Source organism: Mobula hypostoma, chromosome 8 (assembly GCF_963921235.1).
Source record: "Mobula hypostoma chromosome 8, sMobHyp1.1, whole genome shotgun sequence".
Classification (NCBI taxonomy): domain Eukaryota; kingdom Metazoa; phylum Chordata; class Chondrichthyes; order Myliobatiformes; family Myliobatidae; genus Mobula; species Mobula hypostoma.
In genome coordinates, this window is record NC_086104.1 from 157,949,324 (window position 1) to 157,975,677 (window position 26,354).

At 50.3% G+C, this 26,354-nt stretch overlaps 1 protein-coding gene across 2 annotated transcripts in view; it reads right to left on the reverse strand.

Annotated features, from left to right (window-relative positions):
- Window positions 1-5,143: 5,143 nt before the first annotated feature.
- The window catches only part of pdlim2 (PDZ and LIM domain 2 (mystique)), a 36,922-nt gene continuing 15,711 nt past the window's right edge, over window positions 5,144-26,354 (reverse strand). For both annotated transcript variants that reach the window (XM_063057221.1, XM_063057222.1), the window contains exons 2-9: window positions 19,654-19,805; window positions 18,019-18,079; window positions 17,413-17,543; window positions 14,510-14,588; window positions 10,208-10,365; window positions 7,829-7,974; window positions 7,620-7,716; window positions 5,144-5,441 (exon numbers count right to left, since the gene is read on the reverse strand). In XM_063057221.1, the coding sequence (XP_062913291.1) occupies window positions 5,273-5,441; window positions 7,620-7,716; window positions 7,829-7,974; window positions 10,208-10,365; window positions 14,510-14,588; window positions 17,413-17,543; window positions 18,019-18,079; window positions 19,654-19,805 (993 nt within the window). In that variant the 3' untranslated portion in view covers window positions 5,144-5,272. The remainder of the gene's footprint in view (window positions 5,442-7,619; window positions 7,717-7,828; window positions 7,975-10,207; window positions 10,366-14,509; window positions 14,589-17,412; window positions 17,544-18,018; window positions 18,080-19,653; window positions 19,806-26,354) is intronic.

The following is a 26,354-nucleotide window of genomic DNA, read 5'->3' on the forward strand; positions in this document are numbered from 1 at the left end:
TGTTTTTTGTTCTAGAAATGCTGATTTAGCTAGAAAGACATCGCAAGGCACAGGAGACGTCACGGGCATCGACTGTAACCAAGGAAGACCCCCGTTTGTGGAGCTTGTCTGTCCCACTGAATCCGGACTTCCAAGGTCCAGAGTGTAGAGCTGACCCAGTGCAAGGGCTTTTCCACGTTACAAACTCTCCCACTTCCTCAACTTGCCCTGTCACATGCACGGATTGCTGTCGGTCACTGTACTTTAGGATGCTTTGCTGCTTCCTACCAAGTTCCTGTTGGCAGGGGCGTAATGCCGAGGCTTCATAAGGCATTGGTCAAGCCACACTGGGAGTAGTGGGGGGCAGTATTGAACCCCATATCGGAGAAAAGATGTGTTGGTATTGGAGAGGGTCCAGAGGAAGTTGACAAGAATGATTCCAGGAATTAAAGGATTAACATGAGGAGTATTTGATGGCTTTGGGACTGTACTTGCTGAAGTTTAGAAGAATGTGAGGGTTTCTCTCACTGAAACCTATCAAATATTGAAAGGCCTCGAATAGAGTGGATATGGAGAGGATGTTTCCTGCAGTGGGGGAGTTTAGGACCATAGGCACAGCCTCAGAATACAAGCACATCCATTTAGAACAGAGATGAGGCAAATGTTGTTTAGGCAGAGGATGGTGAATCTACGTAATTTAAAGCCACAGACAGCCGTGGAGGCCAAATCATTGGGTATATTTAAGGTGGAAGTTAATAAGTTCTTGATTAGTCAGGGCATCAAAGGTTACCGGGAGAAGGCAGGAGAGGTATAGAATATAAGAGCAGGGATGTGATGTTGAGGTTCTATAAGGCACTTATGAGACCACACGGAGTATTGTGTGCAGTTTTGGGCTCCTTATTTTAGAAAGGGTATACTGACATTGGAGAGGGTTCAAAGAAGATTCACAAGGATGATTCCAGGATTGAAAGGGTTACTGTATGAGGAACGTCTGGCAGCTCTTGGCTATATTCCCTGGAGTTCAGGAGAATGAGGAGAACTCATAGAAACATTCCCAATGTTAAAAGGCCTGAACAGATTAGATATGGCGAAGTTATTTCCCATGGTAGGGGATTCTAGGACAAGAGGGCACAACTTCAGGATTTAAGGATGTCCTTTTAGAACTGAGATGTGGAGAAGTTACTTTGTCAGAGGGTGGTAAATCTGTAGAATTTGTTGCCACAGGCGGCTGTGGAGGTTAAGTCATTGGGTGTATTTAAGGCAGAGATTGATAGGTTCTTGATTAGCCAGGGCATCAAAGGGTATGGGGAGGAGGCAGGGGAGTGGGGATGACTGGAAGAATTGGCGGAGCAGACTCGATAAGCCAAATGGCCTGCCTCTGCTCCCAAATTTTATGGGCTTATCTCATCTTCCTTCTGACTATGTGACAGCCGTCCAGATTCAATGCTAAGTTCTTCAACTGTAGAACCATCTGCAAGTCATCAAACTGATGTTTTTTGTTAAACTGTTGTCCTCCATGTTAAACCTAAATTTCAGGTTTTCCTTTCCTTTCCTTTGACCTTTCAAAGGAGACGTTGACCTTTCCTTTCAGCCTACGGATGCCGCTCAACCAACTGAATTCAAAGTTCAAGTAAATTTATTATCAAAGAACATACATGTCACCATATATAACCCCGAGATTCATTTTCTTGCGGGCATGCTCAATAAATCTATAGAATAATAACTATAATAGAATCAATGGAAGACCGCACCAATGTTTGAATCATTTCTCCAATTTGGTTTTCAAAGTTCAAAGTACATTTATTATCAAAGTTTGTGTACGATATAGACCCCGTGAGATTCATCTCCTTACTCGCAGCCACAAAACAAGAAACTCGGAAGAGCCCATTAATAAAAGACCAACAAACGCTCAATGTGCAGAGAGAGAGAAACAAATAGTGCAAGCAATGAAAGTAGGCAGATAGCATTTAGAACAAAAGTGAGCCTGCAGACATAACGCCTGGGGCAGCCTCCATCTCTGTGCAGTGTCGAGCAGTGAGCCAAACCGGCCTGATCCTCACCTTTGGTCCCGACAGCCTGCCATCCGGCCCGGCACTTAAATTGTCCAAACTTGGGCTTGTTCTTCACTCTAGAACCATGGCCCCGTTGCATTGATCCACTTTGGGCCTGGACCCCCCTGCCACACTTCGGCCCATACCCGATCTTCCCAAACCGACCCGGTGATCAAACCTCACTCTCTGTTTGGGTGGATGGATCCCAAATCTGCCTCTCTACCCCCCCCCCACTCCGATTCTACCCCACTCCGCTCGTCCCGACTTCATTCTGAATCTGCCTCGACCTCACTCCGATTCTACACCACTCCGCTTGTCCTGACCTCACTCCGATTCTACACCACTCTGCTCATCCCGACCTCACTCCGATTCTACACCACTCCGCTCGTCCCGACCTTACTCCGATTCTACACCACTCCGCTCGTCCGGACCTCACTCCGATTCTACACCACTCCGCTCGTCCCGACTTCATTCTGAATCTGCCTCGACCTCACTCCGATTCTACACCACTCTGCTCGTCCCGACCTCACTCCGATTCTACACCACTCCGCTCGTCCCGACCTCACTCCGATTCTACACCACTCCGCTCGTCCCGACCTCACTCCGATTCTACACCACTCTGCTCGTCCCGACCTCACTCCGATTCTACACCACTCCGCTCGTCCCGACCTTACTCCGATTCTACACCACTCCGCTCGTCCCGACCTCACTCCGATTCTACACCACTCTGCTCGTCCCGACCTCACTCTGATTCTACACCACTCTGCTCCTCCCGACCTCACTCCGATTCTACCCCACTCCGCTCGTCCCGACTTCATTCTGAATCTGCCTCGACCTCACTCCGATTCTACACCACTCTGCTCATCCCGACCTCACTCCGATTCTACACCACTCCGCTCGTCCCGACCTCACTCCGATTCTACACCACTCCGCTCGTCCCGACCTCACTCCGATTCTACACCACTCCGCTCCTCCCGACCTCACTCCGATTCTACCCCACTCCGCTCGTCCCGACCTCACTCCGATTCTACACCACTCTGCTCGTCCCGACCTCACTCTGATTCTACACCACTCTGCTCCTCCCGACCTCACTCCGATTCTACCCCACTCCGCTCGTCCCGACTTCATTCTGAATCTGCCTCGACCTCACTCCGATTCTACACCACTCTGCTCATCCCGACCTCACTCCGATTCTACACCACTCCGCTCGTCCCGACCTCACTCCGATTCTACACCACTCCGCTCGTCCCGACCTCACTCCGATTCTACACCACTCCGCTCCTCCCGACCTCACTCCGATTCTACCCCACTCCGCTCGTCCCGACCTCACTCCGATTCTACACCACTCCGCTCGTCCCGACCTCACTCCGATTCTACACCACTCCGCTCGTCCCGACCTCACTCCGATTCTACACCACTCCGCTCGTCCCGACCTCACTCCGATTCTACACCACTCCGCTCGTCCCGACCTCACTCCGATTCTACACCACTCCGCTCGTCCCGACCTCACTCCGATTCTACACCACTCCGCTCGTCCCGACCTCACTCCGATTCTACACCACTCCACTCGTCCCGACTTCATTCTGAATTTGCCTCTACCTCACTCCAACTTCTTCTTGGAGATGCCTCAAACTCACCCCAACTTCACCTCGCACCCACAATCTTCGACCCTTAACCCAGCCCCACCTTTGCTTGCGGTAATCATTTACCATATTTTTCCTGTTAATAACACTTTATGTAATAAAGTATTTAGTTGTATTTCTTGTTTGTTAACTGCCAGTAAGTTGTACCCCGCCTTCAGCAGCATCGTCTTAAGCCGGAGTAACGACAGAGAAGAGACCAAAAAGGACATCCTTGTGTGGAAATGCAAGAAATGGGCAAGGTCCTTAATGAATTTCCTCTCTGGTTTTACCATGGAGGAAGACGAGACGAATTCAGAACTAGGGATGGCCTTAGAGATGCTCTGCATTATGGCAAATATGCTGCAGGGTGTCTTAAAATGTACGCAGGCAGGTCATAATAAGGTGTATCTACGAACAGTGTAGGAAACTACACAAATTACATCTCCCTTGGCCAAGATTTGCATCTTAAGGTACCGGAAGACTGGAGGGTTGCGAATGTTGTGCATTATTTAAGAAGGGGAGCAAAAGAAAACCTATGAACTAGAGACCAGTATGTCGATCATGTGTGGGTTGGCAAGTTGAAGGGGAGTCCAAGGAACAGGATACAAACATACCTGGAAATACTGGGGTTGATCAAGCGTAGTCAGCACAGCTTTGTGAGCAGGAGATCCCATCCTACAAACTTGAGTTTTTATTAAAATGATGATATGGCCAAGAAAAAGATGAGGACAGGGCTACAGACCTTGTCTACGTGGACTTGAGAAAGCCTTTGAGAAGGTTGGACATGGTAGGCTGCTCTGGAAGCTTAGATCATATGGACATGATTGGCTTAATGGCATTACACACGAGCTGATGCTGGAGAGTTGTTTTACAGACTGAAGGCCAGTAACGTGGTGTCTAATACCAGAGGGCATGTATTGAAGATAGGTGGGGGGAGGTTCAAGGGGGATGTGAGGGGCAAGTATTTTTACTCAGAGTGGTGGATGCTTGGAATGCTCTGCCTGGTGTGGTGGTAGAGGCAAATATATTGAAGGCTTTTAAGGGATGTTTGGATAAGGACATGGATGTAAGGAAGATGGAGGGATATGGACATGGTGTAGGTAGGAGGGAATAGTGTTTGGGTGTTTTTGATTTGCTTTTTAGCTGGGTCAGTACAACATTGTGGGCCAAATGGCCTGTTCCTGTCATGTACTATTCTATGTTCTATGATCCCTAGAGGCTGGTGCTGGGGCCCATTGTCATTTGTCATGCAGAAATATACCTTCCCTGTAGTAACAAAATGATATTTTTGTAACAAAATGGAACCTGTGTAGTACCATAGTGCTTCGCTAATAGCGTTCACACATCATCGTGCGACAAATCCCGAGTCCTTGACAGACTGCAGAAAGACAATTGGAACAGTGCCAAGGACACTGATTAAGTCGACAAACAGAATGCACCCTGTCTTGGGGATGAAAACAGTAACATTCTGGATAAGGATAAGGCAGGGCAGAAGAGAGAATCATCCACAAACTGCTATTTCTTTCTTTTAATTATTCACTCTATACATTACAAGGATCTGCATTGTGCTGATTTTTATGGTCTTAGAGGTCAGGTGTGTGTTGGCCCCAAGCGGCTGGGTCACGAGCTTCCCTCAGCAGCTTGGTATCTCTCCCGTGCATGCTTCTCGCAATACATCGTGTCATTGACCCAGAAGTGGCCTCTCATGCCAAGGTTCAGGCCACAGTCAGCACAGGCATAGCATTCGTGGTGACGATAACACCCATCCCGGATTTTCACCGCTTCCGTTCTGCAACAGACAGTAGGGCAAGAGAGCATGAGACAACCCCCCACACACACCGACAGAGACCGTCCACCCCCCCAACACACACACACCGACAGAGACCGTCCACCCTCCCCACACACACACCGACAGAGACCGTCCACCCCCCCCCACACACACACACCGACAGAGACCGTCCACCCTCCCCACACACACACCGACAGAGACCGTCCAAGCCCACACACACCGACAGAGACCGTCCAACCCCACCACACACACCGACAGAGACCGTCCACCCCCCCACACACACCGACAGAGACCGTCCACCCCCCACACACACACCGACAGAGACCGTCCAGCCCCCCCACACACACCGAGAGAGACCGTCCAACCCCACCACACACACACACCGACAGAGACCGTCCACCCCCACACACACCGACAGAGACCGTCCACCGCCCACACACACACCGACAGAGACCGTCCACCCCCACACACACCGACAGAGACCGTCCAAGCCCACCACACACACACCGACAGAGACCGTCCACCCTCCCCACACACACACCGACAGAGACCGTCCACCCCCACACACACACCGACAGAGACCGTCCAGCCCCCCCACACACACCGAGAGAGACCGTCCAACCCCACCACACACACACACCGACAGAGACCGTCCACCCCCACACACACCGAGACCGTCCACCGCCCACACACACACCGACAGAGACCGTCCACCCCCCCCACACACACCGACAGAGACCGTCCAAGCCCACCACACACACACCGACAGAGACCGTCCACCCTCCCCACACACACACCGACAGAGACCGTCCACCCCCACACACACCGACAGAGACCGTCCAAGCCCACCACACACACACCGACAGAGACAGTCCACCCTCCCCACACACACACCGAGACAGACCGTCCAACCCCACCACACACACACACCGACAGAGACCGTCCACCCCCACACACACCGACAGAGACCGTCCACCGCCCACACTCACACCGACAGAGACCGTCCACCCCCACACACACACCGACAGAGACCGTCCACCCCCACACACACTGACAGAGACCGTCCAAGCCCACCACACACACACACCGACAGAGACCGTCCACCCTCCCCACACACACACCGACAGAGACCGTCCACCCCCACACACACTGACAGAGACCGTCCACCCCCACACACACCGAGAGAGACCGTCCAACCCCACCACACACACACACCGACAGAGACCGTCCACCCCCACACACACCGACAGAGACCGTCCACCGCCCACACACACACCGACAGAGACCGTCCACCCCCACACACACACCGACAGAGACCCACAGAGACTGCGTCCACCCTTCACACACACCGACAGAGACCGTCCACCCCCTCACACACACCGACAGAGACCGTCCACCCCCCACACACACACCAACAGAGACCGTCCACCCCCCACACACACCAACAGAGACCGTCCACCCCCTCACACACACCGACAGAGACCCACAGAGACCGCGGCCACCCCCTCACACACACCGACAGAGACCGTCCACCCCTCACACACACCGACAGAGACCGTCCACCCCCTCACACACACCGACAGAGACCCACAGAGACTGCGTCCACCCCTCACACACACCGTCAGAGACCGTCCACCCCCCACACACACACACCGACAGAGACCGTCCACCCCTCACACACACCGACAGAGACCGTCCACCCCCTCACACACACCGACAGAGACCCACAGAGACTGCGTCCACCCCTCACACACACCGACAGAGACCGTCCACCCCCCACACACACCGACAGAGACCGTCCACCCCCCACACACACACACCGACAGAGACCGCGTCCACTCCCGCCACCCCAGACCGATTGAGGATTGTGCCCTGCCAAGGGGTCGAGTGTGGGGAGGGTGGAACGTGTTGTCAGTGTGGGGTTGATACAAAGCCATGGGGAAAGGGTTGGGAAACGTTTCGAATGGTGAGAGACGGAGAGGGACAGGATGAAATGGACGAGAGAAGCAGTTTAGGGCTGTGGGAAAGGACAGGGCAGAGGAATTGGTTGGGACAAGTCCAGGGTGAACGGCAGGTTCCCACTGAAGTTAGATGGACCGAGGGACTGCAACTTTAAGCACAACTCCCAGACCCCACCCTTTGTGGAGCTCTAATGGATAACGCTGCCTGGATACTCACACAATGCTGGAGCCACACTTCTCACACACGTGGTACCTGGGGATGCCAAAGCGTGGGGCAGAGGGTGACAGTCTGCCCGGAAACTGAGCCGCGGCCGCTGAAAGGGGAACAGAGGATGAACAGTCAGCCAGGCCAGCCACAAGCGCCCCCCCCCCCACCCCAGCTCGTCCCCGGTACCCTTGCCACGCACCCCGCTGGGGCCAGCTCACCTTCCTGATCGGTGTCGAGTGCCTCCTGAAGCTGCCGGAAGCGAGAAGACTGGCGAGGTGGCTCCTTTGCTGTGCGGTTTTCCTGAAGCATCTTATACACCTCGGAGTCTTTGTCGATCCGATTGACTGGCCGGTGCTCTGTGGTTCTTAGGGGACCAGGGAGAAAAACAGGCTAAAGAGCAACCAGCAGACACTGTGTCCTCTTGTGCGGGTGTAGGAGACAGCTAAGACAGTCTTGCCTCAGATGGTCAAAACTGACTGACGCTACAGCCCCCGTGTAGAGTCACAGAGAGCTACACCACTGAAACAGGCCATTCAGCACATCTAGTCTGTGCTGAACTGTCATTCTGCCCAGTTCCACTGCAACCATACCCCTCTTATCCATGTACCCATCCAAACTTCTCTGAATTGTTGCCATCGAATACTGTACACATCCAACACTTCTGCTGGGTGCTCGTTCCACACTCTCATCACCCTCTGAGTGAAGGAAGTTCCCTGTAAATATTTCACCTTTCACCCATACCCTATGACCTCTAGTTTGAGTCTCACCCAACTTCAGCGGAAAAAGTCTGCTTGCATTTACTCTATTTATACCGCTCATAATTTTGTATACTTCCATCAAATCTCCCCTCATTCTCCTAAGGTCCAGGGAATGAAGTCTGAACCTATTCAACCACTCGCTCTAACTCATGTCCTCAAGTCCTGGTAAATTTTCCCTGCACTCTTTCAGGAGCATTCCCAAGCTCAAAGTTCAGTTCCAGCCCTGATCCGTACACCCTCCCCAACTTTTAACCAGCTCCAAGATCAATCCAACCCTCCCCTCCCACATAGTCCTCCATTTTTCTTTCATCCATGTGCTTATTAAGATCTCTGAAATGTCCCTAATGTATCTGGCACCAACTTTGGCAGTGCATTCCATGCACCCACCACTCTTTAAAAAAAACTTCCCTCCGACACCCCTCCCCCCCAATACTTTCCGCCCATCTGCTTAAATTATGCCCCATCGTAATAGCCACTTCTGCCCAGGGAAAAAGGCTGTCCACAATCGATCATGTTGTACACCTCTATCAAGTCACCTCACATCCTCCTTCATTTTAAAGAGAAAAGCCCTAGCTCACTCAACCTATCCCCATGAGATATGCTTTCTAATCCAAGCAGCGTCCTGGTAAATCTCCTCTGTACCCTCTCTCAAGCTTTATGTCCATTCGCTGTGCTGAGTCGTATGGTGTATGTGATCATGGTCTTTCCATGGCCATGATTGTTCTTGGCAAACCTCTCTGAAGAAGTGGTTCACCATTGCCTTCTTCTGGGCAGTGGCTTTACAAGACGTGTGACCCCAGCCATTATCAATACTCTTCAGAGATTGTCTGTCTGGCGTCAGTGGTCACATAACCAGGACTTGTGATCTGCACCAGCTGCTCATACAACCATCCACCACCTGCTCCCATGGCTTCACGTCACCATGATCGGGGGCTAAACAGGTGCTACACCTTGTCCAAGGGTGACCTGCAGGCTAGCGGAGGGAAGGAGCATCTTACACCTCCTTTTGTGGAGACGCATCTCCGCCTGGCCACCCCAAAGCTTCTACATCCCTTCTATATTGGGGCAACCAGAGCGGAACACAACTATCCAAGTGTTGTGACTTTACATAACCTTAAGGTAAGAGAGGGAAAGCTTTAAAGTTAAAGTATTTGTTATTTCGTGCCTGGGGAGAAAAGGTCTGTTTGACTACCCCTCTCATACTTCTATAAACTTCTATCAGGTCTCCCGATACATAACTCTGCACACTTGCCAGGAATCGGACGGCTTCTGGTTCCAACAGATACTCTGGACCAGGTCTGGGTTCCCAACCTGGGGTCCGTGAACCCCTCGGTTAATGGTAGGGCTCCAAGGCATAAACATTCTGGGAAACCCTGCTCCAGAGAGACTCACAATCCTCAAAAAATCATAAGGCACAGGAGCAGAATTAGGCCATTCAGCCTATCAAGTCTGTTCCACCATTCTGTTATGGCTGACATATTTTCTCTCCCAACTCCATTCTCCTGCAGTCTCCCTATGACCCTCGACGCCCTGACTAGCCAAGGGTCTAGCAACCTCCATTTTAAATATACCAATGACTCGGCCTCCACAGCTGCCTGTGGCAGTGAATTCCACAGATTCACTGACACTCAATCACCATCCCAACATACACGTGTCCCTGGCCCGTTACTGCTGCCCGCTTTTGGGAAAAATAGTCACCCTTCAAAGCTACAATTTCCATCCATTCCCCCCTCCCCCGGTTCATCGCTCCTGTCCATGGGAGGTAACACGACACGAATGTTGTGTCACCCACAAGTACGAAGTAAGGGGGGGGTGAATCCGCACAGTGACATCACGTACCCCTGGCTCACCGACACCGGGCTGGGCGAGAGTGACCTGGCAACAGGACCCCTCATCTCTCGGGGGCTGGACTCTGCCGAACGGGTCAGCCTGGGGTCGGGCTGGGAGATGTGGGCGGGCGACAGGCTCCTCCGCTGTCCGGGACCTGACGAGACATCCTGGAAAACAAGGAGGGATATGTTTAAGAGAAGTTTGCACAGGTACGTGGAGGGTAGGGGCATGGAGAGCTCTGGTCCTGGTGCAGTTCGATGGGAGTAGGCCGCTTAAATGGTTTGGCATGGACTAGATGGGCTGAAGGCCCTGTTTATGTGCTGTACTTTTCTGTCCCTATAACTCTGCTAATTGAGAACAGACTTCAGCACAAGAAGATCTGCAGCTTACTGACAGAGACTCAAAAGCTTCAGCAGAGACATTCTGGATACAGAATTGGCAACTGGGTCAACGTCTCTGCAGCACAGGTAGGCCCAGGCCCAGTTGTCAGCCATCTCTGCAGCACGGGTAGGCCCAGGCCCAGCTATCAGCCGTCAGCACGGGTAGGCCCAGGCCCAGCTGTCAGCCATCTCTGCAGCACGGGTAGGCCCAGGCCCAGTTGTCAGCCATCTCTGCAGCACGGGTAGGCCCAGGCCCAGTTGTCAGCACGGGTAGGCCCAGGCCCAGTTGTCAGCACGGGTAGGCCCAGCCCAGTTGTCCACCAGGTTGACTCTAATACTGACACCATTGACATATCAGACTCTGGGCCTGATTTCTTCCTGGGTATAAAGAGATACCTTGTCCCAGAAACCTTGCATCCATTCACTGAAGAAGAGTATTAGATCCTTTGAGTTAGGAGACTGTTCCTACAGCTAAAACATTCATTCCAAGAGCTTTGGAAATGATACCACTGTACCAGCATCAACCACCTCTTCTGGCAGCTCCTTCCATTAACTCACCAGTTTTTGCATAAACATTGAAATTTTTCCACTCTCACCTAAAGTATGATGCTAGTTTTGGACTCTGCTACCCGGTGGGAAAGACTGACATCATCCAGCTTATCCGCCTTCATCATTTTCAACACCCCTGTACGGTCGCTATTTCTCCTACATTTATAGATGGTGCACACTGTGGCCGCAGTGTGACAGTAATGGTGAGAGAGTCTGGGAAGGTTGATGAGGAACTGGACTGCTTGGACCTAGATGTTGTTGAACTGCATCTAAGTTGGTCCTGCCCTCATCTAGGCAAGCCAAGAGTGTCCCATCACTCTCCTTGTGTCTTGAAGATAGGGTGAACAGTGTCAGGAGGCAAGTCACTCCCCACCAAATTGCCAGTGGCTACATTTCATCGGGGTCTGAGGAGATTTGGGATGTCATCCAGCTCACAGGCCTCTTCCTTCACCGACTCGGATGACCCCAAATTTTCTCTCCCCTCTAACAATTTTATACAGAGGTACTACGGAGAGCATTCTGACGGATCTGGTATGGAGGGGTTGCAAACTCATCCAACTCTATCATGGGCACTAGCCTCCCCAGCATCGAGGATATCTCCAAATGGTGATGCCTCAAGGAGGCAGCATCCGTCGTGAAGGACCCTCCATCATCTGCGACGTGCCCTCTTCTCATTACTACCTTAGAGGAGGAGGTACAGGAGCCTGAGGAGACACTCATCAATTCAGGAACAGCTCCTTCCTCTCCGCCATCAGATTTCTGAATGGACACTGAACCCATGAGCACTTCCTCAGTAGCTTGTTTATGTCACTGATAACAAACTTGAGTCCAATCCTGATTCTGCATCCCCACCTTGTAGCCACCGTATCCTTACCGAGTCTCTGGTCAGCAGTCAAACACAGGATAGTTTGGTACCAACTCTGGCAGGAATGTCTTCAAACAAACAAAGAAAAAAGTGGATTTGGCCCGATCCATCACAAGTAAAGCTCTCCTGACCATTGACAACATCCACACGAAACGCTGTCGCAGGAAAGCGGCGTCCGTCGCCAGGGACTCCCACCACATGCTCTCTTGTTGCTGCTGCCATCAGGGAGGTGGTACTGGAGCCTCAGGACCAACGTTGCCAGGTTCAGGGTCAGTTATTACCCCTCAACCATCAGGCTTGTGAATCAGAGGGAATAACTTCACTTGCCCCATCATTGAAATGTTCCCACAACCAAACGGACTCACTTTCAAAGATTTTTCATCTCGTACTTGATATTTATTGCCTACCTATTAACTATTATTTGTCTTTTATTATTTGCAGTTTGTTGTCTTTTGCACACTGGTTGAACACACAAGTTGTGTGGTGTTCCATTGAGTCTATTATAGTTATTATTCTATGATAGATTTATTGATTATGCCCACAAGAAAATGAATCTCAGGATTGTATACGGGGGCAAATATGTACTGTGACAATAAATTTACTTGAACTTTAAAAGTTTTGAGTCAGCAGTTACAGTTATTTATAGCTTGGTACGCAGCATCAGTGAGACCTGCCACACATCAGCTTTTGCCTGAACATGCCCTGGATGCTTCAATGTACACGTGACAAATAAAGCTATTCTTTATCTTTAGAATGGTTCAGCTTTATGTGAAAGAGCCACTTTGGCCAATTTTCCCCACCAGAGTGACATCTCCAGCTTTGCATACCTGGGGTGAATGATTTCATCATTAGCAGTGCAAGAAATGGTTTAAAAGTTGGGCCAATAACTGTATCCACAAGTATTGACTGTAAACTCACAGAAGGACAGCTTTGTTATTGTTTCGACTCACCCCACCTCAACGCTCTGTGCTTCGCCCCCACCTCAGTGCCCCGAGCCCCGCTCTAGCTCAGTGTTCTATACGTGTGTGCAAGGCAGGTTTCTCACTGTACCTTGTTATGTTGCAGTAATATACCAATATATTTACTGTAATGACCATTAAACACTTCAGCTGCCCTGCTGAGATTTAGAACACAAAACAGTACAGCACAGTACAGGCCCTGCGACCCATGACGTTATGCCGACCTCTTAACCTCTCCAAGATCAATCTAATCCCTTCCCTCCCACACGGCCCTCCATTTTTCTAAGTGCCTATACAAGAGTCTCTTGTATATCCCTGAAGTATTTGCTTCTACCACCAACCCTTGTTTCATGCAGATATCACTGTAAAAACACCTGTACTTTCTTCCAATTGCATTAAAATTATGCCCCTGTATGATCCATTTCCACCCTGGGGAGAAAGTGCTGCCTTTCCACTCGATCTATGCCTCGTATCAACTTGTGCACCTCAATCGAGTCACTGACTCATCAAATCAAATTCAATTATAATTCAACCGTACGTGGATACAGTTGAATGAAACAGCCTTCCTCTGAGGCCAAGGTACAAAATATACACAGCACATTCAAAATAGCAAGCAAAAAAAAAGCAGTCATGCAAAAAAAGCATATATATAATCCAAGACCCTGAGTGAAATGTCTCGCAAATTGATGTCATAGTTCCTGGCAATCCAGCCTGCCATTCCACTGATCGAACACTGGATGGCAGCACTGACAGGACAGGCCAACCTCCAACCCTGCACGGATGCCACATTATACTACTTCCGGAGTCATAGGTTACTATAGCACAGAAGCAGGCCCTTCGGCCCATCTAATCCATGCTAAACTATTATCCTACTTAGTCCCATCAACCTGCATGGGATTAATGGTCACCTCTCATCCTCTGGAAGGTTGGCTCAGCAATTTAACTGCAGCCCTGTCCTGCTTCAATAATGTGTGGGATCTTTAGGTGCACTGGGAGGTTCGGCGTAAGACATCTCGTGCAGCGCTGGGGGAACGCTGGCAGTGAAAGGGTCCAAGAGGAGGCGCTGACTACTCAGTCTAAACTTTTCTTAGGGGAGCTCAACTCCAGAGCCCTGGGCCCGATTTATCATTATGACACTGCCCTGTGTAATGTCACTATGCATGAACAGACCGCAATGTAACGTATTTACTGAGCAGAACAGGCCCTTCCAGCCTAACGAGCTGCACTGCCCAGCAACCCTATTTAACCCGAGCCTAATCAGCAGACCATTTACAATAACCAACCAAGCTACGAACCTGTACGTCTTTGGAATGTGACAGGAAACTGAAGCACCCAGGTGAAACCCACGCAATCACGGGGAGATCGTACAAATTCCTTACAGGCAGCACCAGAAGTTGACTCTGAACTCCGATACCCTGAGCTGCAATAGAATCGTGCTAACCACCTCATCACAGCCACAATATACTTCACTGGCACCTCGAGGGGGTCCCTTCTCCCCCGTCCGGTCAGACTCGTCACCCTCCCAACCCACTGCCATCCCAGCCCCTAGAAAACTCACCTTCACCTTCAGTGCCAGATCCACTGGGGATGGAGTCCTCTCGATTGGCCTCCACTGACTTGAGACTGGGGACACCGACCTGAAACATCGACAGGTACATGAGGAGTTAGTGATAAAAAACCAATGAACTGTGGAGGTTTGACACAGTGCTGCCTGGATGACAGAGCACAGGGCACAGCAGCACAGCGGTTGGCATAACACTTTAAGGCCAGAGAAGGCACCCCTCCTTGCAGCTGACCCTTTAACCCAGTTCCTGCCAACGGCCCAAGATCAAACCCCTGCGGAACTGTGTACGTGACCAGCTCTGAATGTACACAATCGTCACCCAAGTGCCCAACGCCTCAATGGTCAAGTGAATGAAGTCTTGCAGCAGCCCCGGAGTGGTATCCCCAGGCGCCAGTCCCAACGTCCAGAAAAGGAACAGAGCCTCACAGTTGTTGGGGCGGACGCAAGCAGGCATTCTCCACCGAGGTTGGGTGAGACTGGAGTTAGAAGTCATGGGCTCAGGATGAATGCTGGAATATTCCGGGGGAATCCAAGGCCAATTTTCATCAGTCACTGAAAGTAAGCATACAGGTACAGCAGGCCGTGAAGAAAGCTAATGGCATGCTGGCCTTCATAACAAGGGGAGTTGAGTATAGGAGCAAAGAGGTCCTTCTGCAGCTGTACAGGGCCCTGGTGAGACCACACCTGGAATATTGTGTCCAGTTTTGGTCTCAAAATTTGAGGAAGGACATTCTAGCTATGGAAGGGGTGCAGCGTAGGTTCACGAGGTTAATTCCCGGGATGGCGGGACTGTCATATGTTGAAAAGATTGGAGTGACTGGGCTTGTATACACTGGCATTTAGAAGGATGAGAGGGGATCTGATTGAAACATATAAGATTATTAAGGGATTGGACACACTAGAGGCAGGAAACATGTTCCCGATGTTGGGGGAGTCCAGAACCAGAGGCCACAGTTTAAGAATAAGGGGTAGGCCATTTAGAACGGAGTTGAGGAAAAACTTTTTCACACAGAGGGTTGTGGATCTGTGGAATGCTCTGCCTCAGAAGGCAGTGGAGGCCAATTCTCTGGATTCTTTCAAGAAAGGCTTAGATAGAGCTCTTAAAGATAGCAGAATCAAAGGTTATGGGGATAAGGCAGGAACTGGATACTGATTGTGGATGATCAGCCATGATCACAGTGAATGGTGGTGCTGGCTCAAAGGGCCAAATGGCCTACTCCTGCACCTATTGTCTATTGTCTCTTGAAACTTCTTAACTCAGAGGGTGGTGTGAGTTCCCAGTGGAAGTAGTGGATGGGGGTTCAATAGTGACATTTAAGAGTTTGGATAGGTACATGGAGGGGTTTGGAGGGATATGGTCTGGGTACGGATGCATTCAAGATTGTGACTGTCATGTCCGGTACACAAGTGTAAAGGAGTACGAAATAATTGTTACCTCAGATGCAATGCAGCCGTGATGGAATGGTGGAGCAGACTCAATGGGCTGGATGGCCTAATGTCCTATCTCAGACCAGATAAAATCTGCAGATGCTGGAAATCCGAGCCCTGAGACATTAACTGTACTCTTTTACTAGATGCTGTCTGGCCTGCTGAGCTCCTCCAGCATTTTGAGTGTATTGGTCCTACGTCTTATGGTTTTATTGTTTGCCTCATTTGCTCTTCTTAACCACGCCATCCCTCCTCACAACACAACGCCTTTCATAAATAAATATCCATTGGAACATTGAGTGGTCAGGAGGAGGACAGAGCTGGTGTGGACGGAGAAACATTTAGAAACATGGAGGGATTCGAGAACTAAAGTAAGACATTCAAAGCAGTGAGGTGCCCAGCTAGAGGCCAAATTAAATTAGTGAGCCAAGATGGAAGGTCAGTACAATAGGTGGAACAGACACAATGGTGCCAAGTAAACAACCTCTCCCTCAACGTCGCAAAAACAAAGGAGCTGTTTGTGGACTACAGCAGGAACGGAGACAGGCTAACCCCTATTGACATCAATGGATCTGGGGTTGAGAGGGTGAACAGCTTTAAGTTCCTCGGCATAAACATCACTGAGGATCTCACGTGGTCTGTACATACCGGCTGTGTGGTGAAAAAGGCACAACAGCATCTCTTTCACCTCAGACAGTTGCAGAAGTTTGGTATGAGTCCCCAAATCCTAAGGACTTTCTACAGGGGCATAATTGAGAGCATTCTGACTGGCTGCATCACTGCCTGGTATGGGAACTGTACTTCCCTTAATCGCAGGACTCTGCAGAGAGTGGTGCGGACAGCCCAGTGCATCTGTAGATGTGAACTTCCCGCTATTCAAGACATTGACAAAGACAGGTGTGTGGGAACCCGAGTCACCACAAACTGTTCCAGCTGCTACCATCTGGGAAACGGTACCACAGTATAAAAGCCAGGACCAACAGGCTCTGGGACAGCTCCTTCCACCAGGCCATCAGACTGATTAGTTCACAGTGTTATAATGGTATTTCTATGTTATATTAACTGTCCTGTTGTACATACTATTTATTACAAATTACTATACATTGCACATTTAGACAGAGGCATAACGTAAAGATTTTTACTCATGTATGTGAAGGATGTAAGTAATAAAGTCAATTCAATTCAAACAGGGCCTGTTTAGATCTGGGGCTTGGCCAACCAAGCTGACGGAGGTAGGGTTCCCGAGGCCTGGCGGAGGTAAGGTTCCCGAGGCCTGGCGGAGGGAGGGCTCCCGAGGCCTGGCGGAGGGAGGGCTCCCGAGGCCTGGCGGAGGGAGGGCTCCCGAGGCCTGGCGGAGGGAGGGCTCCCGAGGCCTGGCGGAGGGAGGGCTCCCGAGGCCTGGCGGAGGGAGGGCTCCCGAGGCCTGGCGGAGGGAGGGCTCCCGAGGCCTGGCAGTCTTATGGACTCACCTCCAGCTCACGCCCTGAGATGCAGCTTGTAGTTCAGCTGTGGGAGATACGGCTGGGCTCCTGCTCGGACTTGACCTCCAGGATTGCTCCCTGGTGCTCTGGCTCTCGTCCTCTCCCACATGAAGGACGGCCTGGTGAAGGTGAAGTACATGAGTTACCAATTTCATGTGAGGTTTCCCTCCTAGGAACACCTACTGCTCTGTTCACTGGAGGCGTAGTGGGCTGAGGGCTCAGTTCCAATCCTCAGATAATGTCCCAACCATTTCTTTCAGCAGTGGGGGCCGATGTATAAATAATGACCCCCTCCCACCCAACTCACACTTCCAGCCAATATGGTCAAGAACCCAACCCACTCAGTAGAATTATCCCTTCAACACCCTCTGGGGCACTGACCTCGACCGCTGTCCTGGGTCACCAGGCTCCCTAGAGAGTCATCATGCGCCCGAGAGAAGCAAGGCTCAGGGGTCAGAGGCCATCGCGCCCAGTCACAGGAAGAGCACACCAGCCAATCAGCGCCTCACTGGTGTGGACCCAGCCTCTCCCCAATAACCCCATAATAACACTTCCCCCCCCCCACCCCTCAATACCTCTCCGCCACAGACTGACCTGGAATCTCTGTGCGACAAATGTGTCTGTGGGAGATCCATTGAGCGCGTTCGATTCTGGCCTGTGTCAAATGTAGATCCGAGTCATGAGAAGGACATAACATTGGTGAGCTTCCAGTCTCATCCCCCCCTCCCCATCTGCTCCCTTCGAAACCCCCTCCCGAGACCTCATTTGGGGTTTCATGCCAGCAATCCCTCCTTCCTCTCCCCCAGAAACATCTACCCTCCCCCAATCTCACTTCCACCACCGCCTCTGCCTCATGCCAGAGGACGAGGCGGATGTGGGTTCATTTCTAACATGTAAGAGGATTTTGGACGTGTTCATAAGGATAAAGATTCGTTTTATCTGTTACCTGTACATTGTAACAGATGGTGAGACGTGTCATTTGTGGGAACGACCAACGCTGCCCGAGGATGTGCCAGGAGAAGCCCACATCCTTCACCATACCTCGGCACCAAAGCAAGCCCACAACTTACTAACCCCCTGGACTGTGGGAGGAAACCAGAGCACCCAGAGGAAACCCACACAGTCACAGCGAGAACAAATTCTTTTCAGGCAGCGGTGGGAATTGATCCCCGATCATTGATGGGATGGCATTCGGTGTAAAGGCATCAGTGCAGTACTCAGGTCTGCTGGAGGCCTGGAGGCATCCTGTCCTGTGGTTGGAGGTGTGTGCGTGTGGGGCAGGGGTGCGAGAGAGGGGGCAAAAACCCTTGTTTTGCTGTTGTTTATTCATTGTTGCTGCTGCTCATGTCATTCTGCTAAGCGTGGTGGACGGTGCAATCCTGACCCCCAGCACATCCTCGGAACGTATTGGTCATTCACGCAAATGATGCATTTCACTGCGTCGATTAAATTAATGAACCTGAATCTCAACCAGCATCAGCACCGGTGGCCTCAATTTCAATCTCTGCAGGATGGAGGCGCTGGGTTCTGCTACCTGGGTGAGGGTTAAACTGACTGGGTGTGGCCCTGTGGGTAAACATTGTCTGTAGCCACAGCGACTCAGATAGGACAGGGCCTTGTATGAGCCTCCTCGCCTGGGCCCCAGGCTCTGTATTAAGAGGTCTGTTTGGATCCCTGCAGTGCAGCCCTCTCTCAGTAGTACAGCAGGACCCTGGGCTGGGACCCCTCCCCAGGATCTGCTGGTGGGGGGGGGGAGTAGATTCAGGCTCCCCTCGCCAGAATCGCTAGGTTATAGACGACGTTACTGACTCTCTGGAGTAACACACACACACACAAAATGCTGGAGGAACTCAGCAGGTCAGGCAGCAGCTATGAAGGGGAAATAATCATTCTGGGCCGAAACCCTTCTTCAGAAACGTCAGCTGTTTATTCTCCTCCATAGACGCCACCTGACCTGCTGAGTTCCTCCAGCATTTTGTGTGTGATACACACGTGAGAACTAAAGCGAATCTTTCCCCTTCTCCAGAGGGACCACGGCTCAGGCACAGACGGGTTTTCCTTCGTGGGGAAAGGGGGAGAGGGTATCGGGCTGGGAGGGAGAGGAGGACAGGCTTAAATTGATTTCCACATGAGGTCAACTGTTGACTCTCTACCCTCGCCCCTCCCCAAACCACAACCCTCTCTCCTCCTCCAGCCCACAGATCCCTCCACCTTGCCCATATGGCCTACCTCTCGATACCAAGGACCAGGTCTCCCCGACACTGTTTAATCTGTCTCTGTGCCTCCATGTTGATCATTTCTGATGTCTCAGCCCCATTGATGGTGATAATCACATCTCCGGGCTTCAGTTCCACCAGGTCTGCTTTACTCCCCACTACCACCTGCAAGACAGGGAAACAAAGGGAGGGGAATCAGTCCAGTCAAAGCACAGCAAGTGCCAAGGGAGGCGGGGGCCAAGCAGACGCAACAAGCCACAGGGAGACAGACTCTACGTCGAAAAGCCTCCATTGTTCTAATTACTCTCCAGCTAGTGGTTGACGTTTGGTTGTGAGGAGAATTGGGGAAATGGCCAGGTTGCATTTGCATAGGGAGAGGGAGCCTAGTCACAGTGAGGGAGCACACCCCTCAAAGGAACCCACCCTCCGATCACAGGGTACAGGTTCAGCTGAGGGGTGGAGACAGACAGACAGACACACACACACACACACACACACAATACTGGCAGAAATCATCAGTAAGACAGTGTCTGTGGAGGGGAATGAACAGTCGACTTTACGGGGTGGAGGGAACAGATGATGTAGACCCAGGCTGGCCCAACAGTACAAAACTCCCATCCCAGAACCTGAAGTGAAGTGGCCAGGAGGTCAGATCACCATAAGAATCCTACCAACTCCCCGAGGGAAGGAATCCAGGTATCAGAACAGAGGTGTCAGCAGCAAAGGGACAGACACCCGGCTGGAGGTGGGAACACTGTCACCTCCCACCTCATCGACTTTCAGAAGTTCATGTTTCACGTGACCTAGTGGGGTTTAAGTGCAGGGAAGGTTGTGTCTCCAGCACTGTGAGGAACAGGCACCCCCTCGCCACCTCCTCCTGCCTTCTGGGTGAAGAATGTCCCCTCTTTGTGAAACTTCTTCCATTCCCTTTTGCCCACATCATCCATTAACGACTTCCTGGGCAAATGTAGAACAGTACAGTACAGATCCTTTGACCTACAATATTGTGCTGACCTTTTAGTCTACTACAAGATCAATCTAACCCTTCCCGCCCACGTAGCCCTCCACTTTTCTATCATCCATCTGCCTATCTAAGAATCTCTTAATTGTCCCTAATGCATCTTCCTCCACCACCATCCCTGGTATCGTGTTCCACTCACCCACCACACTCCGCACAAAATCCTACCTGACACCTCTCGTACTTTCCCCGCATTCGCCAACACCCCCCATTTTCCCGTTCACCACCTTGACTGTGTATCTGGTTGTGAGTGTTATGTAACCAGAATCAGGATCAGTTTAGAATCTACTTTACTAGTTGACAGGCACAGGAGCGTAGTGGTTAACATAGCATTATTTACAGTACCAGCGACCTGTAAGGAATGGGTCTGCTCTGACCGTGACCAATTGGGTTTCCCCAGGTGCGCTGGTTCCTCCCACAATCCGAAGACAGACAGGTTGCTAGGTTAATAGGTCACAGAGGTCATTGGGCCAGAAGGACCCGTTACTGTGGTGTTCACTCATTATGTGCCGTGTCATATACCATGGACGATCATGGTCTTCCCATGATTGTTCTTGGCAAATTTTTCTACAGAAGTGGTTTGCCATTGCCCTCTTCTGAGCAGAGTCTTTACAAGACAGGTGACCCCAGCCATTATCAACACTCTTCATAGATTGTCTGCGTGGCAACTGTGGTCGCATAACCAGGACTTGTGATATGCATCGGCCGCTCATACCTGCTCCCATGGCTTTACGTGACCCTGATTTATTAGTAACACCTGCACACCAGCTCATGAATGCAAATATCTCATCAGCCAATCACATGGCAGCAACTCAATGCATAAAAGCATGCAGACATGGTCAAGAGGTTCAGTTGTTGTTCAGGCCAAACATCAGAATGGGGAAGAAATGTGATCTAAATGACTTTGACCGTGGAATGATTGTTGCCAGAAGGGGTGGTTTGAGTATCTCAGAAACTGCTGATCTCCTGGGATTTCACCCACAACATTCTCTAGAGTTCACAGAGAAACAAAAAAAAAATCCAGTGAGTGGCAGTTCTGTTGGCAAAATCACCTTGTTAATGAGAGAGGTCAGAGGAGGATGGCCAGACTGGTTCAAGCTGACAGGAAGGTGACAGTAACTCAAATAACCACATGTTACAACAGTGATGTGCAGAAGAGTATCTTTGAACGCACAACACGTCGAACCTTGAAGTGGATGGGCTACAGCAGCAGAAGACCACGAACACAAGGAAGTTTTCAGATGCTGGACATCCACAGCAATACAAACAAAATGCAGGAGGAACTCAGCAGGTCAGGCAGCATCCATGGAAATGGATAAACAGCCAACATTTCAGGCTAGGACCATTCTTCAGGACTGAGAAGGAAGGGGGAAGATGGCAGAATAAAAAGGTGGGGGGGGAGAAGGAGGATAGTTGGGTGATAGGTGAAGCCAAGTGGGTGGGAAAGGTCAAGGGCTGGAATGGAAAGAATCTGATAGGAGAGGAGGAGGGAACCCAAGGGAAGGTGAAAAGAGGCAAGATACCAAAGTAGGGAATAGTGAAGAGGGGAGGGGGAAGACAATGAACATACACTCAGTGGCCACTTTATTAGGTACAGGAGGTACATTTCCATGGATTAGAAATTTGCTGTGGTGTGCTGGTGTCAAATTCAACATGAAAGAAAAGAAATTTAAAAGGCTAATAAAGTCGGAGGTTAAAGACTGACATGGAAAAAGACGTGCGTAAATAAACGCCAGCACCTAAGGGTGGACATTGGACTCAGCTGAGAGTGCTGGCAAGGTCAAACAATAGCAATAATGCTCAGACAACAGGAGCACAGAACCGGGGTGTGGACAGTCTACAGAACATTATCACCCAACAGCAGCATAATCTCCAATGCACACATGATTGATGGCACTGCCTCATCCCACACCCATGTGACTGACTTGTACATATATACACATTGCACAGCTTTTTCGCTTTCTAAATGAGCTTTTCAACAATCTGCTGCATTTGGTTCCTCAGTCGTTGCACCCTCCTATCTCAGTGTGGCATCAGATGTTTGCCTTGCACAAGACCACAAGACACAGGAGCAGAATTAGGCCATTCGGCCCATTGAGTCTGCGCCATCATTCCATCATGGCTGATTTACTATCCCTCGCAACCCCATTCTGTCTTTCCCCCATAACCTTTGACCTACTAATCAAAAACCTATCAAACTTCAGTTTCAATATACCCAGTGACGTAGCCTCCACAGCCATCTGTGGTAAAAATATTCTACGGACTCACCACCCTCATCTCTGTTCTAAAGCGACGTCCTCGTAACTGAAGCTGTACCTTCTGGTCCTAGACTTTACTATAGCAGGGATTCCCAATCTTCTTATGCCATGGACCTCTACTATTAACCGAGGAGTCCATGGACTCCAGGTTGGGAACCGCTGGTCGAGAGGAAACGTTTTCTCCACATCCACTCCATCGAGGACTTTCAATATCCAAAATGTTTCAATAAGATCCCCCCCATTCTTCTAAACACCAGTGATCACAGGCCGAGCCAAACTCTCCTCATATGTTCCGCTTTTGTTCCCAGGATCATCCTTGTGAATATCTTCTGGACTCTCTCCAATACCAACCTATCCTTTCTTAGATAAAGGGTCCAGAACCGCTCACAATACTCCAAGCGCGATCTGACCAATGCCATGTAGACCCTCAGCGTTATGACTCGCCCCAGCATCGTCAGGAGATCCATCTCTTCAACACAGAAGCAGGTCCTCTGTCCTAACTTGCCCATACCAACTGCACCTGTCCACATTCGGCCTATAGCCCACTATAAACCTCTTTCCATGTACTTATCCAGACGGCTTTTAAACATCACTCATGTCCCGCCTCAGCCATTATGCCTTGCAGCTCATTCCAAATACAGGCCACCCTTTGCATGAAGAAGCTGCCCCTGATGTCCCATCTAAATTGCTTGCGTCTGATCTTAACCTACGCCCTCTTGTTTTTAGCAACCAATCCCTGGAGGAAACATCCATGCCCCCCTTTCCCCACCATGATCTCGTTCAGCCTTCAATCTCCTACGTTCGAGAGGCCCTGTCTATGCAGGTCCCCCAAGTCCAGGCAACATCCTGGCAAATCTTTCTACAGTTCTAGTTTAAAAACTTCTTTCTTCCAAGACTGCACACAATACTCCAAGTGTGCCCTCACCAGTGTCTTATGTAGCTGCAACATAATTTCCCAGCTCCTGTACTCAATGTCCTGACTGATGGAGTCCAGTGTGCCAGATGCTCTCTGCGTTACCCTATCTTCCTGAAATGTCTCTTTCAGTGAATGACAGTCCTGTGCAAAGTCTCAGTATTCTTAGCTAGGGTACCCGAGACTTTTGCACAGGACTCTCTCTGTCAGTGAAAGTGAAAAGCAAGTTTGTAAATCTGGTGGGAGCAGAGGATGTTGGGAACAGCAAGGGTGGAGCGCTGCGGGACAGGTGGCAGAGGAGTGCCAAGTGTGTGTGGGGGGGCACCATGGCACGGGTGCAGGCTCATCCAGCCCTGAGAAGGTGATCTGATTGCAAACAATTGGTTTATTGATCATTACAGAATGTCTCTCTGGTGCTTCCCACTCCCTGCCCCTTTTCCCAACCAGGATAACCCTCTCCCTGCCCCCTTTTCCACTCTCAGTCCACAATCGAGACACATATCAGAATCAGATTTATCATCACTCACACATGTCATGAAATTTGATTTTTTTTGTGACAGCAGTACTGTGCAATACATAAAACAAATATACATCTGTCTATCTGGATTGTTGGTAGACGGTGACAAGAGGGCCTACGGGAGTGACATATATCGGCTAGTTGAGTGGTGTCACAACAACCACCTCAAAGTCAGCAAGACTAAGGAGTTGATTGTGGACCTTCAGGAAGGGCAAGAAGTGGGATCACACACCGGTCCTCATCCAGGAATCAGAAGTGGAGAGAGTGAACAATTTCAAGTTCCTGGCTGTCAAGATCTCTGAGGACCTAACCTGGTCCCAAAACATCGATGCAGCTACAAAGAAGGCACGACAGGGGCTATATCTCATCAGGAGTTTGAGGAGATTTGGTTTGTCACCTAAAACACTCAAACTTCTACAGATGTACTACGGAGGGCATTCTGACTGGCTGCATCAGCGTCTGGTACGGTGGGGTTGGGGGAAGCTGTGCCACAGGATTGAAGTAAGTTGCGGCGAGCTGTAAACTTCGCCAGCTCCATCATGGCCTCTGGCCTCTGTAGTATCCAGGACAGCTTCAAGGAGCAATGCCTCAAAAAGGCGGCGTCCATTATTAAGGACTCTCATCACCCAGAACGTGCCCTCTTCTCACTGCTACCATCAGGAAGGAGGTACAGGAGCCTGAAGGCACATACTCAATGATTCAGGAACAGCTTCTTCCCCTCTGCCATTTGATTTCTGAATGGACACTGAACCCATGAACACTACCTCACTACTTGTTTAATTTAACATCTTACTGCAGTTCAGTGTAAACCATTTGTCAATCCTCAGCCCACACACCTGGAGATCTAGACTCCCTTGTCATTTTTCATAACTTCTACACTGTTTACAATACCAGATATTTTAGTATCATCTATAAACTTACAAGTATGCCTTGTACATCGAAAGCGCTCACAGAAATTACAAACAACAAAAGGTCCCATCACTGACTCTGTGGCTTACCACTAAACACAGGCCTTCAGTCTGAGAAATAACTCTCAACCCTTACTCTCTGCTTCCTACCACCAAGAAAGTTGCGAGTCTAATTTAAAGAATAATCTAAATCGAAAAAACTGAGCAACACACACAAAATGCTGGAGGAACTATGCAAGTCAGGCAGCACTTACGGAGGAGAATAAACAGGCGAAACTTTAGGCCGAGACCCTTGCTGAGCTCCTCTACAACAGGAGTTTGAAATCTGGGGTCCACGGACCTCTTGCATAATGGTATTGGCCCATGGCATAAAATTCTATGTATGTGGCTCAAGGCTTACAGCATCTGTAGAATATCTTGTGCTTATGAATCTAATCTGTTATCTGCCCCCGGATTCCATGCAATCTAACCTTGTAGATCAGCCTGCCTTGAGGAACCTTGTCAATAGGCCATACTGACAACATCAAAGGCCAGAGAGTCCATACTGACAACATCCACTGCCCTAACCCCATCTACTCTCTCAGCAACCTCCCTGAAGAACCGAGAAATTTCTCAGACACAACTTCCCACACACAGATCAGCACAGCAGCATAGTGGTCAGCACAACACTTTACGGTACCAGTGACCCGGGTTCAAATCCCGCCACTGTCTAAGGAGTTTGTACGATTTCCCCTTGACCGCGTGGGTTTCCTCCGAGTGCTCCGGTTTCCTCCCACAGTCCAAAGACGTACCGGTTGGTAGGTTATTTGGTCATCATAAATTGACCCATGACTAGGCTAGGGTTAAATCGGAGGTTGCTGGGCAGCACGGCTCGAAGGGCCAGAACGGCCTATTCCGCACTGCCTCTCTAATCCCTGCTGTTTCTCCTACATCAGACTCGATCTGTCCAGACACTGGCAGGTTCTGTCCCTCAGAATCCCTCCTGTAATTTACCCACCACTGAAGCCATCATCTAACACCCCAACCTTACTCCTGAAGTTCATCCACCCAGCTTCTTGGGGCCCACCACCCCACTTCCTTCACCAGAGAGAAAGACCATT